This window comes from Setaria italica, chromosome II, assembly GCF_000263155.2.
Source record: "Setaria italica strain Yugu1 chromosome II, Setaria_italica_v2.0, whole genome shotgun sequence".
Lineage (NCBI taxonomy): Eukaryota > Viridiplantae > Streptophyta > Magnoliopsida > Poales > Poaceae > Setaria > Setaria italica.
Genome location: NC_028451.1, coordinates 31,801,756 through 31,822,344, shown reverse-complemented (window position 1 = coordinate 31,822,344; position 20,589 = coordinate 31,801,756). Strand labels below are relative to the sequence as shown.

At 46.4% G+C, this 20,589-nt stretch overlaps 2 protein-coding genes across 3 annotated transcripts; one reads left to right on the top strand and one right to left on the bottom strand.

The window, feature by feature from the left end:
* The first annotated feature begins 3,237 nt into the window (after nt 1–3,237).
* Nucleotides 3,238–4,806, top strand: LOC101782623. Of its 2 annotated transcripts, none has more exons than XM_004956848.3 (2): nt 3,238–4,062; nt 4,532–4,806. In XM_004956848.3, exon 1 carries the CDS (start codon nt 3,354–3,356, stop codon nt 4,044–4,046), a length of 693 nt encoding a protein of 230 aa, XP_004956905.2. In that variant the 5' UTR covers nt 3,238–3,353; the 3' UTR covers nt 4,047–4,062; nt 4,532–4,806. The 2 variants fall into 2 exon arrangements, with proteins under 2 accessions (XP_004956905.2, XP_004956904.2); XM_004956847.3 differs by having other exon boundaries at nt 3,246–4,017.
* Nucleotides 4,807–15,676: 10,870 nt separating this feature from the next.
* Nucleotides 15,677–16,625, bottom strand: LOC101783299 (auxin-responsive protein SAUR72). The gene has a single exon (XM_004956849.2). The coding sequence runs from the start codon at nt 16,549–16,551 to the stop codon at nt 16,084–16,086; it is 468 nt and encodes a 155-aa protein (XP_004956906.1). The 5' UTR covers nt 16,552–16,625; the 3' UTR covers nt 15,677–16,083.
* Between the last annotated feature and the right edge of the window lie 3,964 nt (nt 16,626–20,589).

Below are 20,589 nucleotides of genomic sequence, written 5' to 3'. Positions count from 1 at the left end.
GTTTCGCCGTTAAGATGCGTCCTTACGTAATGGGTTTTGTAAATAGTCTACGTTTAATACTCCTAATTAGTATCTAAACATTCGATGTGACACGTGCTAAAAATAAGTCAGTGGAAGAAAACACCCCCTGAAAGTCGAAATCTCTAGAGGTCCAGTCAGCAGAGGGCAGTGGCCTCATCCACTGACAAGCATTTCTTAAGATATTTGCTCGTGACAGGCTTTGATTAGTTGATTTATTAAGTAGGGCTCCGAAATCAGACTACGGAGCTGGATGCCTGGATCCTGTCAAGATGCACTGCAACTGCAAGTCTGCAATGGCGAGTCACGAAAAGAGCAGAGGGAGGGATCATGCAAGGTCGGAGTCTCGAATTCCACGAACAATATTTATGTATAATAATATCTATAAATTAAAAAATTAAAACGATTTATAATTTGAAACGGAGGAAGTTCCTGACCGAATCCAACACCAGCCACTACATTATTCTTTTTCGCGCAGTACCCACCCATCAGGTCATCGATCCACAATGGCCACACCAATGTATGCAGATGCAGTCATGCAGCGTAGAAGGCTCAAGGCCACACCAATGTATCAAGGCTTTTGGTCGTGTAGGCATATTCAGTAGACAGCATTCCTGGAAACTGGTTGAGATGACAGTCGGCTCCATTGTCACCGCACTTGGTGGGATGTCAGTGGAGGTCCGGTCGCCCTAGCTAGTTGCCAAAGCACCCAACTTAATCCGCATTGGAGGAAGTACTTCTCGCTCGGATTAGGTAAAAAGCTTCAGCGAAAGCAAAAGAGGCGCCCAAAACAAGAGAGAGAGAAGAGAATAGGCAAACGACCAATCATGCATTCATGCATGGAGAGAAGCTTGGAGAGTGCTGGCTCTTTGGATTACATGGCGGGTCACGGTCCTAGTTTAGCCGTGCTCACCGTACGTGTGGCTACACTTCTTGTGCCAACCTCAGTACACACAAAGATCGACAGTGACCCGTGTGGTGTGATCTAGAGATATTTAGGCGCTTTTGGGTGTGCCTACAGCAGATTGGATGCTCTTCAGACTGATTCCACAGATCATGGACACGGATGCAGTTCAGCCGTTCATTCAGTACAAAGACAAAAGGAGGAGAAGAAAATGTACATGCACCAGAGACAGAGAGAGAGGTTCAGATGGCCAGCCCTAAGTAGCATCTCTCATTAGATGGGTTCAGGCCCATGATGGCACGATCAGCGGGCTGCAATGTTCTCTGGGTCGGGCTAAGGCCCAAAAACGGTAAAAGCAACAGATTTAGCCCATTTGATTCTAGCCAAGCTAAGGTGGCTTCCCCTCTAATTTCTCCCCAGCAGTTTCAGCCAAACACCCACCGGCCACCGCCACCGGCAGCGTCTGAAGATTTAATTTGAGTATTTAGCTTATCCCTCACACACCCGCCCGGACCATCCATCCTTTATTCCTTTCCTGCCTAGACACAGCTGTGCAGGTACGGGCCGTTCTGTGGCACTGTAGCTGCATGACTGTCTGGTGAGGCAGGCAAATGCATATTCCTTTCTCCAAAGTCACGAACCCATGACGGCGCAACGCAACTGAGCCCTGTTTAGTTCACTCCTAACTTCCAACTTTAGCACTATGCAAAAAGAAGATTCCCCGTCACATCAAACTTGCGGTACATGCATGGAGTCCTAAATGTAGACGAAATTAAAAACTAATTGCACAATTTTATTATACTTTGCGAGACGAATCTTTTGAGCCTAATTAGTCAATGTTTGGACAATAATTCACAAATACAAACGAAACGCAACAGTGTGCTACAGTGCTGTAACAGTAATTTGGCACCTCCAAACTTTGGCAACTAAACAAGGCGTGAAAGCATCGAAATATTTCGACGGTTCGTATTTGTCCTAGCTAATCCGACCGCTAGTCGGTGGTCACTTTACGCACACGCCAGGTATGCAAAGCCTCCTTTATTTCAGGAATCTAGCTTATACAAAAGTTGCAGTAGCTAGCCTGCAGAAACCCTGTCTGTGCAGCTGGAGATAGGAGAGATTCTCCTGCATTCAGCTGAGCAGCTTCCATTCTCAAGAGTCACCACGCCCATTCACAAACAGAAAACATTTCACGAAAGGAACAAGTATGATCAAGCTGCGGCCTTTCGTTGGTTGCCCGTTATGATTCGGACCAAACACGCAGGCACACTCTCTGGCAGGCAGCTGGGCCGGGGCTGCACCGGTTAGCGACTGATCACGGTCAACAATTAACTACTAACCGCCGAATAACCAAGAGCCAAAGCAGAAGGCAGCTCCGCCGTCACATGGGCCATGGCTATCTTTCCGCTTGGCGCTTTGGCTCGTCGCCGTCGCTTTTGGTGGCACGCGACGCGACAAGCGGATCAACGACGTCTCATGCGTGTGTGACCTGGGAGGGAGAAGCGATGGGCTAGCGAGTTCGTCGGTCATGTGCTCGCACGTTGCCGCGGCCAGCTTTCCAAGCCACGGCCCTGGCCTTATCTGAAGGCCTAGCATGGTCGGCCAACACGTAGCTAGGTGATCGACTTGCAGAGTAATGTATCACCACCACAAAAGCAAGCTGCAAATCGCGAGTAACTTAATTAGTAAGTTCCCATTGCTTTAATCTACGAGGAACTTTGGGACGGTTTGCTGTTACGGCATACTAAAAACATGAGGAGTATTTTATGGTTTTGTACTGCCGATGTGTTAACGGTTGTTTGGCGCGTTAAGCGATGTATGCAAACCCTGGGAAGAATATACCTTTATCCTTCTTTGCTAATCTGCCAGAGCAGACTGCCTGCCACCCCAAGTCATTAGTTATTCTAATTTCTGCTTAAACTTTGTTGGCATGCAGCGTCACTGTGTCGCGGGATTTTGTTCCTGCGTGTCGGGTCACAAACTCACAATATATATAAAAAAAAACAAACGAACATAAATTCGCGGACAATATATTTTACCGATGATTACACAAAACATATGCATGCACCGGCATGATGATGCCCTGAACACTGGCATCGGTCCAGCGCAATTATGCGGCCACGTTCTCGTGCACAGTGTGTGAAAACTGCAAAGGTTCGTCGTGGATCATAGATATCTCCAGCACACCTCCAGCTTTTGTGCTGTCCAGATTCAGAAAACTAAACGTCCTAAAATTCCAGATAACTTGCAAAGCAACAGTAGCAGTAATCAGCTCCCTTCCCCCCATCCATCGTTAATTTGCCACCAAAAAGAAGTTTGAACAAGCTAAGCTAAGCTAGCTAGCTAGAGCGAGGCCGGGCATTCTTGAGCGACACGCCAGTTTTTATAATCCAAACCGCGCAAAGGAATCTTTTTTGTTATATATTCCGCCATGTTACCCTTGATCGATGGAGTACGAACGAGTACGAGAGCTGATTATATAATCGCCCCTGCTCCTGCATGCCAGACTCTCTCCATCATCCCTTGTTCCATCGCATCAATTTCTCAAGCTCTCTCGAGATCCAGGAAACCAACTCTCTGCTGTGAAGCAGCGAAGGACCTCCGTGCGTGCGTGATGGGTGACGACGGCGCGACGAAGGCGGCGACGGGCATGAAGCAGATCGCGCGGCTGCGGGAGCTGCTGCACAAGTGGCAGACCATGGCGCTGGGGGCCAACAAGCAGCAGCGGGAGGATGAGGTGCCGGATGTGGATGAGGAGATGGTGGCGTCGGCGATCCCGCCGTTCGTGCTGCGGCGGCTGCGGCGTGCGGACACGGCGGACTCGGTCCTGTCGGACGACGAGAGCTGCCACAGCCCGGAGCCGCCTCCGGACGTGCCCCGCGGGTACTGCCCCGTGTACGTGGGGCCCGAGCAGCGGCGGTTCGTGATCCCGACGACCTACCTGGCGCACCCCGTGTTCCGGCTCCTGCTGGAGAAGGCCGAGGAGGAGTTCGGGTTCCGGCACGAGGGCGCGCTCGCCATCCCCTGCGAGACCGAGGCATTCAAGTACATCCTCCAGTGCGTCGAGCGACACGACAAGGGCCTCGCCGCCGACGGTACGCGCATGCTGCATACTAGTAGCTAGCAGGGCCATTCTCAATGTAAGGTTTCATTACGTGATTTTCAAAAATACCACGTCATCTAACAATCAGTGACTTGATGAATGAAACTAACTCTCTCAATGCAAAATTTCATTTCACGATTTCATATGTTAGCGTATCATTTAAATCTTTCATCCAAGTGACCAATGGGAGTTGATGCATGTGTGGAGATGAAACTCAAATCCTCTCAATGAAGTTCCATCCTAGTTTCATGGCTCCAAGTAACCATGTACATCTAGTTTCATCCCTATGAAACTTAATTTTTCTCTTTCTTCTTAAATTCAATGTCGTGTCATCACTTTTGCCTGTGTGGCTTGCCATTTAATAAGAATAAAACTCATGTGATACTTGCATTGAGAATGGCCTTACTACCATCAGTTCATCACATAGCTGATTCACCGGCCAGGGCAGTTTGATCTTGGTCTCGACGGATTCATTTCTGATGCTTTTTATTTGAAAATTTTTGCAGAAGCGAGCCACCCGGGCATGGCGCTGGAGCAAGAACCGGCGATGCACCATGCTTAGATCCTAGACTAGATGGTGTTTGTATTGCAATGTGATGTACACTGCTACTTGTATTCTTTTCTTCATTTTATTTTTTGAAGCTAAAGGACTGGTGTGTATGATGTCTGGTATTGAGGACATTGTTTGTAAGGTCAGGAATTCAAATTGATCTGTCCGTCACTGGCAGTCCTGCTAATCACAAAGTTGTACTTGGTTGTGAAAAACTCGGTTAGTCTGCAATGGCAACTTGCCCTGCTTATTTCTTTCGGTTAGTGAGCTGACAGTGCCCTACAAGCAGAGCAGATCGAATGATTTCTGATGCTGCCAAGAAAAGGTCCTGCAATCTGTTCCGATCCCCTCGATGCGCTTCAGTCAGTCACGTAGTACATAACGTCTTGAGTCTCTGACTGATCCTGAAGATCTGAAAACGCTAAACAATCGCGCATGTCTCCTGCAAGCTGCAATTATTTTAACACTGTTATGGCCTTATGGGATCGCATTATTCGGTTTATTATAGCTTCCGCGAATCGGCATCCGCCGAGGACTCGATTTGTTGGAAATATGTGCCTAACATACGATCCAGATTTTATTTGAAGGAAAAATATATAGATAAAAAATGATGTAAGCATATAACACATATAAATAGGCAACATACTGATTAGAACATGATTGCGCAGGGAAATTACTCAATGATTCCGCGTAGAATGAAGTCGAACGTGTTGAAATAGATGTGGCGGAATCACCAAGCGGTCGCGTGTAGATGCTGTCAAAAACCTTATTGTTTCCCCGTGCAGGAGTCTTGCGGCAGTGGTTTCAGAGATCCCGCTTTCCTTCAAATCTGGTGCATACCGAATTCAAAGGTAGATGAGGCGCAACAGCAAGAGGTTCAAAACAGCGAAAATGGAGTGCGCGAGTGGGGAGACGAGCGTGTGGCAGCGTGCCTTTCAACCAGGACGTCTCGTGGTATTATTAGCCTCATAGGGCATCAATTCCTCTCATCAAACAGTAGAAACTACTCATTTGAATGATAAAAATGACTGCAATTAAAACGGCAGTTTCAATCCATTGAAGCGCCATTAAGCTCAGCATATAGAATAATAAAAACCGCATGAATAATAGTCTGCTATACACATATGCGACGAGCAAGTCACAAGTCACGCGATTTTTTATAAAAATATGCACGAGCTGAGCGTGCGTGTAGCAATGGTCTCCTTCTCTTATACGCACCTACTTTATATAGAGAGGAAACTCCTATATTTAAGCAAGATAACATCTCCTTAAATTATCAATATGTGATTTAAAGGTTGTGTATGCTTTGAAAATTTTCAGACTGAGCTGCACCTCGACCTAAATCCAACACGATCTCCTCCAGCAGCTGCTGCTGGCCACGGAATAAAATTTCCCCAAATCATTCTCGTATGTCCTCAATCGGGGCATGTCAGGTCTGGTGCGTCTGACCGCGTAGAATCCCGGTCGGCGGCAGCCAACTCGTCACTCTAGTTTTGCTTTGCCGTCCTCTGAAAGCCAGGGATATATGGGTTCGATTCGGTGCACGCTGCGCGCGGTATCGCACCCAACGGACCTGCCGCGGCCGGGCGTTTCTTTTTGCCTTTGGCGTGCAAGCTCCCGCCGCGCCCACCGTCCGACCCCCAGCCGTGGAGTCAAACCACGCGCCGCCCAGCTCCCACGAAGCAACCGGCAGCCACGCGCCAAGCCCGCAACCGAGTTCCAGCCGCGCGGCCCCGCCCGTTTGTGCCTCTTGACCCACGCCCGGTCGGCCGCACCCGCGCCGCGTGCGCGAGCAACCTACGGGCGTCTCGCTTGGCAACCTTGGTAGCCAAGGCAGGAAACCACCGTCCGCGGACCGTGTGTCCGTGTCACAAAAGTTTCCGGATCGATGGATCCAGGAACGTGGGTCGAGGTACGGGTACACTCACGGTATGTTACACAGGGTGTTTAATTACTTTTGCTTATTTTTAGCACCCATCACATCGAGTGTTTAGATACTAATTAGGAGTATTAAACGTAAACTATTTACAAAACTCATTACATAAGTGGAGGCTAAACGGCGAGATAAATCTATTAAGCCTAATTAGTTCATGATTTGGCAATGTGTTGTTACAATAAACTTTTGCTAATGATAGATTAATTAGGCTTAATAGATTCATCTCACCATTTAGCCTCCATCTGTGTAATGAATTTTGTAAATAGGCTACGTTTAATACTCCTAATTAGCATCTAAACATTCGATGTGACAGGTGCTAAAAATAAGCAAAGGGAACCAAATGCTCCAAGAGAGGTTTTGCAACGATTACGACCATTTCCGGACAGGGAACGTGGCACCGTACCACGAACCTGGTGATATTCCTACCGCATGGACCCGTCCACGCGCGCGGGAAGGGATGACAGAACCACCCCCTTTGGGTAATTGGGTTGCGTCCGTTTTTCGCCCGAGGTCTGCGAACCTGCCTGGCATATCGTCCGTCGCAAATCCTATCTATCTTCTGCAAGGTAACCTTCTACTTTGAGATTTATGCGCGTGGGCAAAGTGAACAATGCTGGTTTTTTTCTTCATCTCACACACTTGCCAGGCATGTCGCTATCACTTGTCGTAGGCCCAGACGCTCAGTTGTGGGAGATTGGCTAGAAATGGGATGGAAAAGTAGGACGTGACACGATCAAGATTCAAAATTATTTATCTCTTAAACTGCTCATCATTTTTTGAATCCATTTGAACCATGAGATTATTTAGAATTAATGTAACAAAATGAGATCCAATATAAATTTTTTAATAAAAAATAAATATTCAATATTTCGCAAGAACCATTTCAAATTTATATTAATTGTTTCAACATTTTTATACTATTTCAATATTTTTTCTATATTACCTCAACATTTACTACAAATGTTGAAACAATTTTTGCAAAAAATGTTGAACTAGATCTTAAGAAATTTTGAATATGATATTTTCCAACATTTTTCATATAAATGTTGAGGTACTTTTTCTAAATTGTTGAGCAGGGTTTCGAGAATTGTTTAACTATTTTTCATATACTATTTCAACATTTTTCATGAAAATGTGAAATAGCCTTTCAAAAATGTTGAACTATGCTTAAAGAGATGTTGGATTTAATTTTTTGAAATGTTGACTAGTAATTATATACTATTCAACATTTTCACATAAATGTTGAATTAGTGTTTTTTCAAATCATTGAGCAAGGTTTTGAAAATGGTTGAGTCTAATCATTCGAAATGTTGAAAGCACATAATTATAAATAAATGTTGCCTCAACATTTACATGAAAATGTTGAAATAGCCTTTCAAAATGTTGAACTAGGCTTAAAACAATGTTGGATCTAATATTTTGAAATGTTGACTAGTAATTATATACTATTCAACATTTTTCACATAAATTTTGAATTAGCTTTTTTTTTCAAATTGTTGAACAGGGTTTTAAAAATTGTTGAGTCTAGTCATTCGAAATGTTGAAAGCACTTTTTTTTTCAAATTGTTGAATGGGTATTAAAAGTGGTTGGGTCCGGTCGTTCAAAATGTTGAAAGCACAGAATTATAAATATAGTGGGTTAATAAAATAGATTTAAAAATAGAAAAAATTAAAGAGAAAATAGAGTTAAAATATCTGTAATATTCAATCGGAGAAGAAAATCGCGCGGAAAAAAGTCTATTAGCACGGAAGAACTCAGCGCTTCGCCGGTCATCCTCGGAACGGCGTCCAGGAAAAAAAAGTTAGAAAAAAAGTCAACCAACATTAAAAAAGTCTGTGCTTTGTTAAACATCCTTGAAATAGAACCGAAGAAGCTATCAGGCTTAAGAGGAGGTGGGTTATAACTGGGCCTAATGGGCTTTATAGTTGCTATGCTTAAAAATCTTCCACAAGATGTATAGGACCGCCTATCGTCCGTTGCGGTCCGGCCCGTCCGCGTCCTCTCGCCGCCAGAGAGAGTATTTTTGTTGTTGCTGGCCTGCTGGATGATGGGATGACAAAACCCCAAAACGCCTCACCACCAGGCTTTTTTCTAGCCCAATACCACATACGGCATAATATGGGCTACAAATTGAGGTGCTCAAAATTATCCAGCGCAACCAGGATGGTGTTCTAGGGGGCAAAAAAAAAGGAGATGATGCTGGTTGAGGTAGCTTCTCCAAATGGCTCCACTTGGTGGATTCTACATACATTTTTCTTCTTCTTAAGTAAAAAACGGCCCAATATGTTGCCAATTGCTAACCATGACTCGGTTTGGAGATGGAGTGAAACAAGTTAATTTCCAAAATCTAAAGATGTTACTCAAATTCTTCTAATTCTGAACAAGTCTATTGAAAATACATTTTAGAATGGCAACAAACTATACATTTTAGATTCCCGAAAGGGTCCATCAAATTTCTTTTCTTGCTGTTTTCTTTCCACCATTTCTTCGAAGTTGAAATTGCTCCATTACTTTTTCTACCTAAACCTGATTGTTTCATCGCCAAATTGTAAAATTCATATAATTTCCTGCATTGTGTCCACCTATTTCTGAATTGCTTGATTTCATGCTTGAGGTTAGTCCTTTCCCTGAATTTTGCAGCTATTTCCTTGAAACCTCTAGAATTCACCACCCCACCTAGTGCATTGTCTAACCGGATTTGTTCCACAGATAATTCACAAAAAATGCCTGTATTTTTTTCGCTCCAGTTTGCTTTGTCATATTTGTTCTAACACAAAATGCAAAACATAAATACTCTAACAAAACAAGAGATGCACACTACTCTAAGAGGACAGGACGTTTACATAAGGTTTGTCCCCAGTTTCGTCGTCCAATTCTTCAGCATCCTCTGTGTTCATGGATGATGAAAAGGTGGCAGAGGCTGGGCCTCATCCCAACCTCCCCCGAACAGGTTGCCGGATAGGAGGACTAGCATCTGAAATGTAAGAGGAGCAACAATCAGAACCAGCAACGACAAATCACCAAGAACATCCACCAAGATGAACCAATTCATAAAAAAAAAGGTAAACCTGCAGGCGGCGAAAGTGAAGCAGTAGCACTCCTTCCACGGCCACGGCGACGACCACGTGCAGTGACACCCCTTCCCCGACCGATGGAAACACCACCATCGCTCTGACGGGGAGGTTGAAACGAGCCGAGACGACCACCATCGCCGCGTCCTCTTCCAGACTCGTACTCATCGAGGAAGGGGAATGCCTCATCCTGGGAGTTGAGGTTAAGATCCTGCATGTTAACCCTCCCAACCGAGAGAGATGGAGCCGCCCGAGCGCGCGACGGGCCTTGGGACAGGAACTCCAACTCGTCTGGATCGGGTATGGCAGCAGGAGTAGGGAAAGAAGGGGCCGCCGAGGATGAAGTACCCTACGAAAACCAATCACGGTATCCATCCATCTGCTCGGAGCGGTTGCGGTGGGGATGGGGCAAGGGGAGGTGGCGGCGGCGATGGGGATGGTGCAGGGGGACGTTGGCAGCTGCGGTGGGGATGGGGCTGGGGATATTTGCGCCGGCTATGGAGATGGAATAGGGAGAGGGGCCGACGGGGAGGAGGATGGAGCAGAGGCTGTTGGCGGCAGCGATAGGAATGGATCCGGGGGTTGCGGCGGCGAGGATGGCGGATCCGGGGTGTGGTAGCGAGACAGATCCAGGGTGGGAGGTGGGGGGAGGGGGAAGATGGGATGCGGAGATGGGGATGAATCCGGGACCTACGGCGGATGGGGTGTGAGCACCGGTGGCGGGGCTGGACTGCAGGAGCCGGCGGCGGTGGATGCGTCAAGCGGCGGCGGCGGCGGATGCGAGGAGAAGAGGAGTGCGAGTGCGAGTGCGGGAGGGGTAGGGAGGAATGAAGGATGCGGGGAGCAGAGGAGTGCGGCAGACGCGGGTGGGGTGCGAGTGCGGGAATGTGGGTGCGCACCAGACAACAATAAATGAGGGGTATAGGGTGTCCAGCCCAACCTTTTAGCAAGGCCTTGTTTAGTTGCCAAAGTTTGGAGGTGCCAAATTACTGTTACAACACTGTAGCACACTATAGCATTTCGTTTGTATTTGTGAATTATTGTCCAAACATTGACTAATTAGGCTCAAAAGATTCGTCTCGCAAAGTACAACAAAATTATGCAATTAGTTTTTAATTTCGTCTACATTTAGTACTCCATGCATGTACCGCAAGTTTAATATGATGGGAGATCTTCGTTTTGCATAGTGCCAAAGTTGGGAGTTGGGGGTGAACTAAACAAGGGTCAAGTTTAGCAACCAAAACCTTGTTAAAGTGCTAAACTTTAGCAACTAAACTTTAGCAAGTTTTAGTAAGGATGTTTGGCAGTTTAGCAGCTAAAAGTTGCTAAACTTTAGCAACTAAAGTTTAGCGAGGTAGAACCAAACACACCCTAAACACGTTTACATCCTACGGTAACACCTTTGATTTGACGAATCAACCATTATTGTTGAGTGAATGCCATTATACCAGAACGTTCACGAAACATAGATACAGTTCATTTATTACCATCCGGTACACCTATAGCTCCACTTAAATTTCGGCCTTGTTTAGTTCCCAAATTGGGAGTGGCAAAATTTACATTTTACCATAAATGCGCAACTGTAGCATTTCGTTTGTATTTGTGAATTATTATCCAAACATTGACTAATTAGGCTCAAAAGATTCGTCTCGCAAAGTACAACAAAACTGTGCAATTAGTTTTTTATTTCGTCTATATTTAGTACTCCATGCATGTACCGCAAGTTTGATGTGATGGGAATTTTCTTTTTACATAGTGCCAAAGTTAGAGCCCAATGAAACTGGTGCGCGTTGGACTTGGAACTTCGTTTTTGGCTGCAGCTTCCGTCGACATATATTGCTGATGGCTCCAACAGTGAAGCTAATTCGTCTGAAACGACTATTTATTAAAAAAAGCCCCCCCCCCCCCCCCCCCCCCCCCCCCGATGCATGTACGCAACTTCAATGAAGTATACACAGTACGATTACACTTCTTTGAATGATGTGTACGTAGTGTACTCCTCCAGAACAGGCAAGCAAAGCATAGCGCTACCATTTTCAGGTCGCTACCTACCCAAGGCAAAGGTACTCTTATACAGTACCACTTGAACTCATCAGAAGTAACTGTAAAAAGGCACACACACACAGAGAACCCTCTGGACTCTGGCGGTCACGACGTACGTAGGCTGCTCAGCTCCTGAATCTGGCCGCGCGCCTGTTGGTTTCGTCACGCACGGCCACCTGCGCGTCCTCGTGGGGCAATTGAATGCGCGCGGAGAGGGGTAGTTGCTGCGGTTCGAGAGTGAAAGCGCCTGCCCCCCAGCCCAGGCAGAGGCAAGGCAAATTCGATCGACCGCGTGTCGTGTAGCCGCAGGAAACCCCGTACGCCGGCCGGCCGGTCGGGAGGACGCACGGCGGCCTGCGCTCGCGCACGCGCCATGTCTTTCGTGCTGGTGCATGCACGTCTCTCGCGAGTCGCGACGTCCATCGATTAGGCTAGCTGCCTCGAAGGATGCTTTTGTTACCGGGATGGGTAGTGTGGGCTGAGCCTGATGAGCGAGATCATCGGCTCGGTTCAATCGCATTGGCCGGTGTCTGCTTACTGACCATGCATCCATGCATGCCCCTCCGCCCCGACAGGCACGTGCACGGGCGCGCGCGAAAGGCAGGCGCGACCTACCGGCCCCGGCCGGGGGGACGCCGGCATAAATGCGGTGGCGTAGACGTCACTCACGGCTGGTCCACCCGGCCGGCCGGCCGCCCGCGGCAGCCAGTAGCAGGGGTCTCGTACTCGTACCTGTGCTTGCTCTGCCTCTGCTCATTAGGCCGGTATGGTGCCCGTCCGCCCGCTTGGCGAGCGCCGCGACGACGCCGCGCCTCGCTCTCGGCCGGCTAGCCGCAAAAGCAAGTGGTCTCGCACGGCGACGGAGCGGAGGCCTGGTGCCCTGGTCCGTGTTCCGCGCGGCGCGCACATGGCGCCGCGCGGCCCGCTACCGCGACGGTGCAACCGCAACCAAACGCGCCCGCCCGCCGGCAATGATCATGCGACGCATTGCTACGCGACAGTGCCCGGCCGTGACCATCAGGCTGGCTCTGCGCCACCGCGGCTACGTCGATCTCGCCCCGTGGACGTAGCAGAGGCAGGTCGCATCGCCCGCGCGGATCGGAGAACGTGCGGCTGCGGCGCGGCAGCAACCGTTTCGGCCCGCGAACGCCGATGCATTCGCCCGGCCAGATACTGTGTGCGACGTCGCCTTCAGCGCACGCTGCCATGCGCGCGCGCACGCGCGCCGTCGCCATCGGCCACGTTAACTGCTGACGACGATCGGCCACTGGCTGCTCCGCGCTTTTCCGATCGATCCCCCGGACACTGCTCTCTCTAAACACCCAGGTTGTGGACAAGCTCCGATCCACGGAAAATAGACAAATTTATTCGTCTGCTAGAGTAGAGGACCGCCGGTCGGTCACTGGTTGCTCTCCGTCTTTTTCTCCTGCTCTCGCCTCACGTACGACAACACTGTACTGTGCTGTACCGGGGGAGTACTACACGCAGTACTTCAACGCACGACCGTTCCCTGTCTTAACGTCGTCCATCAACTCTCCAGCATTACTGCGCCTAGATGGTTGGAACGTTGCACACTGCCGTACCCAAGTCGATGCTACCCGTTAACCGTTGAGAGATACCATTACCGGTACGAATTCGAGGAAATCAAAAGATTAAGCCGATGATGCGTACGCCTCGTCAGGAACGAACGAAGCTCATCTCTCCCCGTTCTCTTTCTCTACAGCTTCATGTGTCAGACTTAGCTAGCTGTTGGAGAGAGAGAGAGAGATGCATGCCAGCGCCGAGCGTCAGCTGGCCGACACTACAGCGTCGCGATCGCAGCGATACGCGCGCATCCGGAAACCAGCTAAGATAGAGAGCCTCAGTTAACGTCTGCTTAGTTTAGCGGTATTATTAATAATGGCAATAAACAGGCTGATCGGCATTAAGGACGACGACGGTGTTGCTGCAATTGCAACGCCAATGGTCGAGAACTGCGCACCGATCCTTAGCACAGGAACTCCATCGAACGATCGAACTCCTAGCTACGTACTCGTCCTTGCAGAGACAAAGTCATCAGTTGATTGAACACAATAAAGGATCGTGATTTGTCAGTAAGTAGATGCACAGGTGCCTGCCAAAGTACACTTAGCACACGACGACGCTGATGTAATGAGCAGCTAGCCCTAAACAAATGCGAAGGCGAATTAGAAGCACCTCTAATTGGTGTAGGATCTCTACTGGATTTCGATGGCCCCAAACTACCATGCAGGATGATGCTATGATACCGCCGGAGACGGTGTAACGGACGGGTCGGTCAGGGAAGTGGACGCGCGACCAACCCTGGGGAGCGGCCAGAGCCAGCTAACCTGATTGAGCCGGCCCGGCCGGCGATGCACCGCCTGCGCGTACGTACGTACGACGTGGATCAGAACTTGAGAAGAACCCAACCGTCAAAAACCACCACCCACTGGGGGAGGGAGTGGCCAATTGAAGCCGAACATTCTCAAGCCCCATGATCACTGTACTGGCAGCGCATGCAAGGACCATCTGTTTTTGCTTGACGTTCTGGTGAAGCTAATGAAAAGGGATTGTGCCGGCCATTGTGGTTGGGGATCCTTCTAGCGTAGCAGCAGCTAACAATGAGCTCGTCTCGCCGTGCCATGCTTTATGAGGCAGGCCCCAGGGGCCAGGGGGCCATGGTTTTGCAAGAAACGCATGGCTGCTATGCTAGCAGCTCATGCCATGGAGCACTTTTAATCAGTGCTCGAATGGAAATTAAGTAGGTTAAAGTAAGCGGTAGTAGTACTCATAGGAGCTTATATTAATGGGGTCAGAGCGTTGGAGGAGGGAGGGCCGGGGCTCTTTTCTTAATCAGGGCTAGCAGCTCTTTAAATTCGCAACAATAACACTAAAACAGCAAAGGATTGGCCTACCATCTTTTTAATCCAACAGTGCAGGCCTTCTGTTTGTCCCCAGCCTCGCCTTTAGTCTTCGGAGTCCCACCGCAACGCAATCAATCATTGGCATGAGCATTTTACTGTCTTTTTTTTTTGTTGCTGGGCCGTTGGGGTCGAGATCGTCAATTCGGAATGTCGCGAAATAGGATCTCTTGTTGTTTGCCTGTCGGGTTCGTGTTCTAATCGTCGGACCTGACCAAAATAGTTGGGAGGAGTTGTGGTATTGATGAGAATCATTAGATGATAACAAATTGATTTCAACATCTCAATTCATTTGTGAAAAAAGAGAGTAACATTGATGATGCTGTACTTGATGATACAGATAAGAATACTTCTTGCGAATGATGAGATCAAGTTTTATCTATCCCACCTAGTACTAAAGGTATAGGAATCATTAACAATTTTAGAAGAAAAACTAGCATCCAAATTAGGTTTAGAAAAAATATTCATGGTCCAACGATTTCAGGGGACCAAGGCGCTTTCCTTTACCTACCTATTGAAGTGGCCCTAGTTAGTCCAAATGCATGTCTGAGAGATTATCATCATCCAGTCAATCAAAGGGATTAATTAAGCACGCATGATTAAGCATGCATACACACCATGCAAAAAGGGGACGGGAAAGAGGCTGTGACAGCGAGGACTTGAACTCGTCTAATCGTGTGCACCAAACTCCAATTTAAAACCTCTGATTATAGAATACTAAGATTTGGTAATAATCAAGCTTATGTTGCTTTCATCACGCACATGATGGCTAATTAATCATTGGATTGGATCAAATTGCGTTTCTAGGTTTATGGACTAGCTAGATCACTACACATGTCAGGAATGTGTGGGACATACGGGTGTGAGCGGGGCACTAGCTACCCCGTTGGTTAGTGCCTTCAGTTGAGAGGATGGCCACCTGTAACAACTTTAAAATAACTTAATGAACTCCAAAATGCCCGGCCCGGTCTGGCCTAGCTACATGCCCCAGCTTTCATTGAGAACTCCAAAATTATTTGCAAACTAAATGAAGCCTTAAGCTCACCTTTGTAAAAGTTCTGAAGTTTATGTGACTCCATTCCGTCAATATGCATGGCACAAGTGAAAGAATCTCAGAAGAACAGCCACAAGAAAGAAATGGGCATGGACTTTATACACTGATGAAAATGTACATGAATGCATCCATTCCTAAAAGCCTAAAACCTTATTCAATTCTGCTCAAAAGAAATAGCAGAAGAAGAAGAAGCAGCATGCAAGCCATTACATTAGAGAAGTAATTAACTGCCCCGAGAGGGCATTGTCTTGGGCGCACGGCGATTACACGGCTAATCTCGAGATAATCACCACAAACACCCCAAGGTTAACTAAATCTCCACATGTCTTACTCCTCGCCCTCGCAACCTGGCGTATATTACAACTCTACCCCTAACCTTAAGAAATAAATAACCAGATTACCCAAATTACCCCTCGACTCCGGCGAGCTCGGCCTCGGCGCCGCCGCGCGCGGCCGGCATTCCTCCGTGAGCAGCTAGGCGGTCAGCACGCGTAGTACTCGACGAGCTCGTCGAGCGATTCCGGCTGCGGGTCGGCGTTCTCGAGCATCCAGAGGAGGTGCTCGAACAGCACGACCTCGCAGCCCACGACGGTGCCGCCGGCGCCGACGCCGGCTCCGCCCGAGCGGTCGACGAGGTTCTGGAACAGGGGGTGTCCGACGAGGTCCGCGGCGATGAGGTAGCGGCGGCGCGACTTGCCGACGTACACAGGGTGGAGGCCCGGGGGCACGCCGTCCGCGCCGTGGAACGACACCGACCCCCTGCCTCCTCCGCCGATGGCGACGACCGACGAGGGCGCGACGCCCCGCCTCCACGAGTCCTCCAGGACGAAGCCGGCGCCGGCGCTGTCGTGCGAGCGCGCCGAGCAACCCGTTGGCGTGCGCGAGATCCTGCTCGAGGAGTGCCACCTCTTGATCATGCACTTGAGCTTGCTCAGCCCGCCCTTCGCCATTGCCGTCCCGATCAAGAAGCAGAGAGATAGAAGCTTTAAGAATTAAGAGAGCAGAGGAGGCGAGGCAAGGTCGTCTGGTCGTGGCAAGGTGGAGGCCGGAGAGGTGGGTGCTTATATAGCGGGAAGGAGGGGGCCACGTGGCGGGTCGGGGACATGGGAGGCGGGGCCCAGGTGTCGGGGAGGGGTAATACCTGGCGGGTGGGCCCGGAAAGCAACCGTAGGGAGGCAAGTGGCCGATCTGTCTGTACGTGATGCGTTGGATGGGCGTACTACTATGAATCTCCCTTTCTCCCTGGTTGGCTGATGGGCAGCTCAAAAGAGAGCGAAAGAAGTGTCAACACTTGATTATGCTATAGTATGAATTAATTTGCGATTCAGTGTGAAAAAATAATTTTGTTAAAGTGCTAGTCTTCGATACCTTGCCCCACTTTGAGACACAAGAATTTCGTAACTTTTTATGTACTAGCACAATACCCTGCGTTGCTACGGTTAAATACTAATTTTGTTATATTCACCAACATGAACATTAGATATATTTTTAGAGTTATGTATTCATCATGTAACTATGGATGTTTTGTCCATTTGATACACATTGTTAGAAAAGCAATGAGAAAATAATAGACTTACGGTTAAAAATAAATCTTCAAGATAAAATATACCTGATATTGATAAATCAAGTTCAGAATTAATCATAATATGTGCTTGACCTTGGTATATACGTTCAAGAAATTTGAAGCAAAATCTTTGCACGCTTCTTTTGCAAAGGACATTTTAACTCGGTGATGATCACGTGTACCCGGAAAAGCATAGCTAATAGGACCGGCTGATTACTGAACCGTTTATGATTCCGGATTGTTGCATGTATTGACCCATTAGTTCAAAAGCATGGTTCCATGTTTCAAAATGGTCAAATAGTAGCAATTCCTTCTTTATTATAAACAACAGGTTGCAAGTTCGAAACCTGAGCATTGCTATTAATTTTTTTTCCTTCTGGATGCCACGCTGTGACTCCGACTTTTGCGCCAGAACTTCTGGACCCTCGTTTTGCGCATTTTTCTCTCCCTCGGTTCACGTGGTCGGCAGTTTTCTCCGATTTCAGCGATTTAGTGTTAGAACTTCCGGTTTTACCTGGGTTCCACTTCTCCCATCAGTCAACGTGCCCCGTCGGTCAACGATGTATGAAAATTGTTGACAGAAGCGTTACTCGCTTTATAAAGACTAATGACTACCTCTATCCTAATATAAATCAATCTATGAAATTGTCTGAAGTCAAGCTATATATCTTAAATTTAAAAAACTTATACTCACTAAGTTCTAAAATAAGTGTTTTTTGAAGTTTAAATTTTATACTTTTAGCTTCTAGTGAGGCGCGTCTAATTAAAAGAATGCCCACACCAATTTAAAAAAGGAGAAACATATGTAGCCAATCAAATGACTAATCGATACTACCTTTTCCATTTACAATGCACGCACATTTATCAGAAAATGTAACTTTCAATCACAACTGCTATGGTCAATTAGGGGTAATTGTTATTATTCATGACTAGTAATGTGTCTGAAATTACTAGTAAAGTATTTATTTTGTGACAGAGGGAGTATGATAGAGCACTATAAAGTAGGTCAAATTTAAATAATTAACTTAGGACAACTCTAAAAAATTGATTTAATTTTGGGACGTAGTGAGTGAGCACTTACTCATGATAAATTCATGTGGCTTTTGTTCATTGAAATGGGGTCCTAGGTTTGAATGGACCGAATAATGTATCCAACTGTAGAGGATAACTGTGTCTGTATGAAAGAATAATAGCTTGTTTGTATGTGTACTCCGTAGAGCAATAAAGGAGTAGAAGTGCTCTACGTACATGTCAGTGTGTATTCTTAACCAGCTCGCACAACTAGTTCCCTTTTTCTACTTGGGTGATAATATTTTACACATCCACTACTTGGGGTATTGTGTTTATTATGGACGATTAAGAACTTTATAAATGAATGAAGTTTGACACACTCAGACAGATTATTCGAATATTATATTTTCAACATTTGATATAGTTCTAGTGAAAAATAATTAATTACTTTCTAAATTAACCGTCTGGTGTAATTGTCTTCAAAATCACTTAATTCATTTTATTCCAAATAAAGTGCGTGGTTAACCATCAACCATTAGATAAAAAGTACTCCGACACCTCAAGAATCCTTCATGCCTTTATAGTTTAGATATAGATAGACTAAATGTTAAATGGAGACTTCCAACTCCATATTGGTGTAGACATAGTTTGACCTCTGACATCACTTTTTTTTTAAAAAAAAAGATCTCTTCACATTTATGTATTGCTTTGCATTACAAGTGTCGAGTGGATCAATTTGTCGATTGACCTGCGATGAAATTGAGACACAACTTGTGTGCCGACCGATTTGCTAAAGAATCATGAAGTTCGAAATAAGATTTTTGAGTAATCAAACAGTATCAGAGTATCAGTAGAACATAAAAAATACCGACTAGTTTCTACATGCCAATGCAAACTCCAAATAAGATTCAGATGCCGCATTGTCCCGGCGCCATGGCAAATTGGCAATAACTAATCCAGGACTCCTGTAGCCCGCAGGAGACAGTGCTCGATCAAGAATGTGATGCTTATCATGCATATTTATGATTAAGATTGCACGATGATACATTTTTACCCCTCCACTCCAATCCGAAGCACTATCTTGTTCTGTACTCCCTCCGTTCCAAATTATAGATCGTTTTGACTTTTCTAGATTCATAGAAATTATTATGCATCTAGATATAGTATATGTCTAAGTGTATAATAATATCTATAAACAAAAAAAAGTTAAAATGACCTACAATTTGGAACGGAAGGAGTATGTGCTCACACACTTTCCCACCAATATTCCCTATGCTGAATTGCTGATTCAGACGCTCGTGGCACCTTTGTTTCGTAGCAGGATCAGGCATTAGATTGCGTCTGCCTTTGCAACCCCCAGCTGGCCATAAACTTTGTAAAGGCTATACGTGTCAGGGTTCCAACGGCTGCGTGTGTGCGACCATTCAATCTGCAAAGGTCGTTAGTTAGTTCTGAACCCCCAAATAGATTCTCCGGTCTCTTTATTTTGGACCAACCACCATTTGCGGCGTCAGAGAGCCAGAGCCAAACTTCCATTACAATACCCATAGTTATGAATGAATCTTTTCTTGAGATAGATTTCTTTTTGTAGCCCATACAGTGAACCTAAAGTGGTGTTTGGTTATATGCGGCTAAAAGTATGGCCTAAATTAAAAGTTCGCTAGAGGGTGGTCAAGTTATGTGATTATGTACATTATATTGAGTTGTTTTGATGGTGGAATTTTTTTAAAGAAAAACAAGCATGAGACGGTGGTTCTTTCATTGGTAGAGAAGAAGATTTTTTTTTGGAACAAAACAAAAGGGCTGAGCCCAAAAAATTAAAACAACAGCACTGTGAAAGTTTACCCACCATTCAAAGTGTGGCGCTTATCGTAGTGGTATTACCGTAAAATGCTTCCTCAACAAGGAAGGTTGTAGGAATATTGGTGGATTTGTCCACGAATCCGCATATAGTTTATTTTTTTAGTTGGATTTAGTGGAACCTCCCCTAAAAATGATATGTATGCGGCTTCTAATAAACCCACTTACATCCCTACGTCGTACATGGTTTTCAACTTATATGTGGTGGTTGAAAAATGGCATCATGAAAAAGAAACACAAAAAGAATAGGCAGTTGTTCTTTGTTAAAAAAAAACACTACACAGTCCAATCACAAGAATGACCAAACTAAGCAACAAAAACAGGAGCTGCACTCTGTTTTCCCTATCATGCAAATTGATATTTCCCTCATCTGGTTGCTGGGTGATTTGACAAAGGCATCTAGCTAGCGGGTCCTTTGTTTTAGACTCTTCAATTTCCAACCTCCAATGATGCTTTTTTAAACTGGCATAGCATTTGGTACCTAAACAATAGTAGTCTAGTGTTAGAAGAGAGTGGTTGAAGGGTGTCCTCGTCAAATAAAAATTATGTCGCT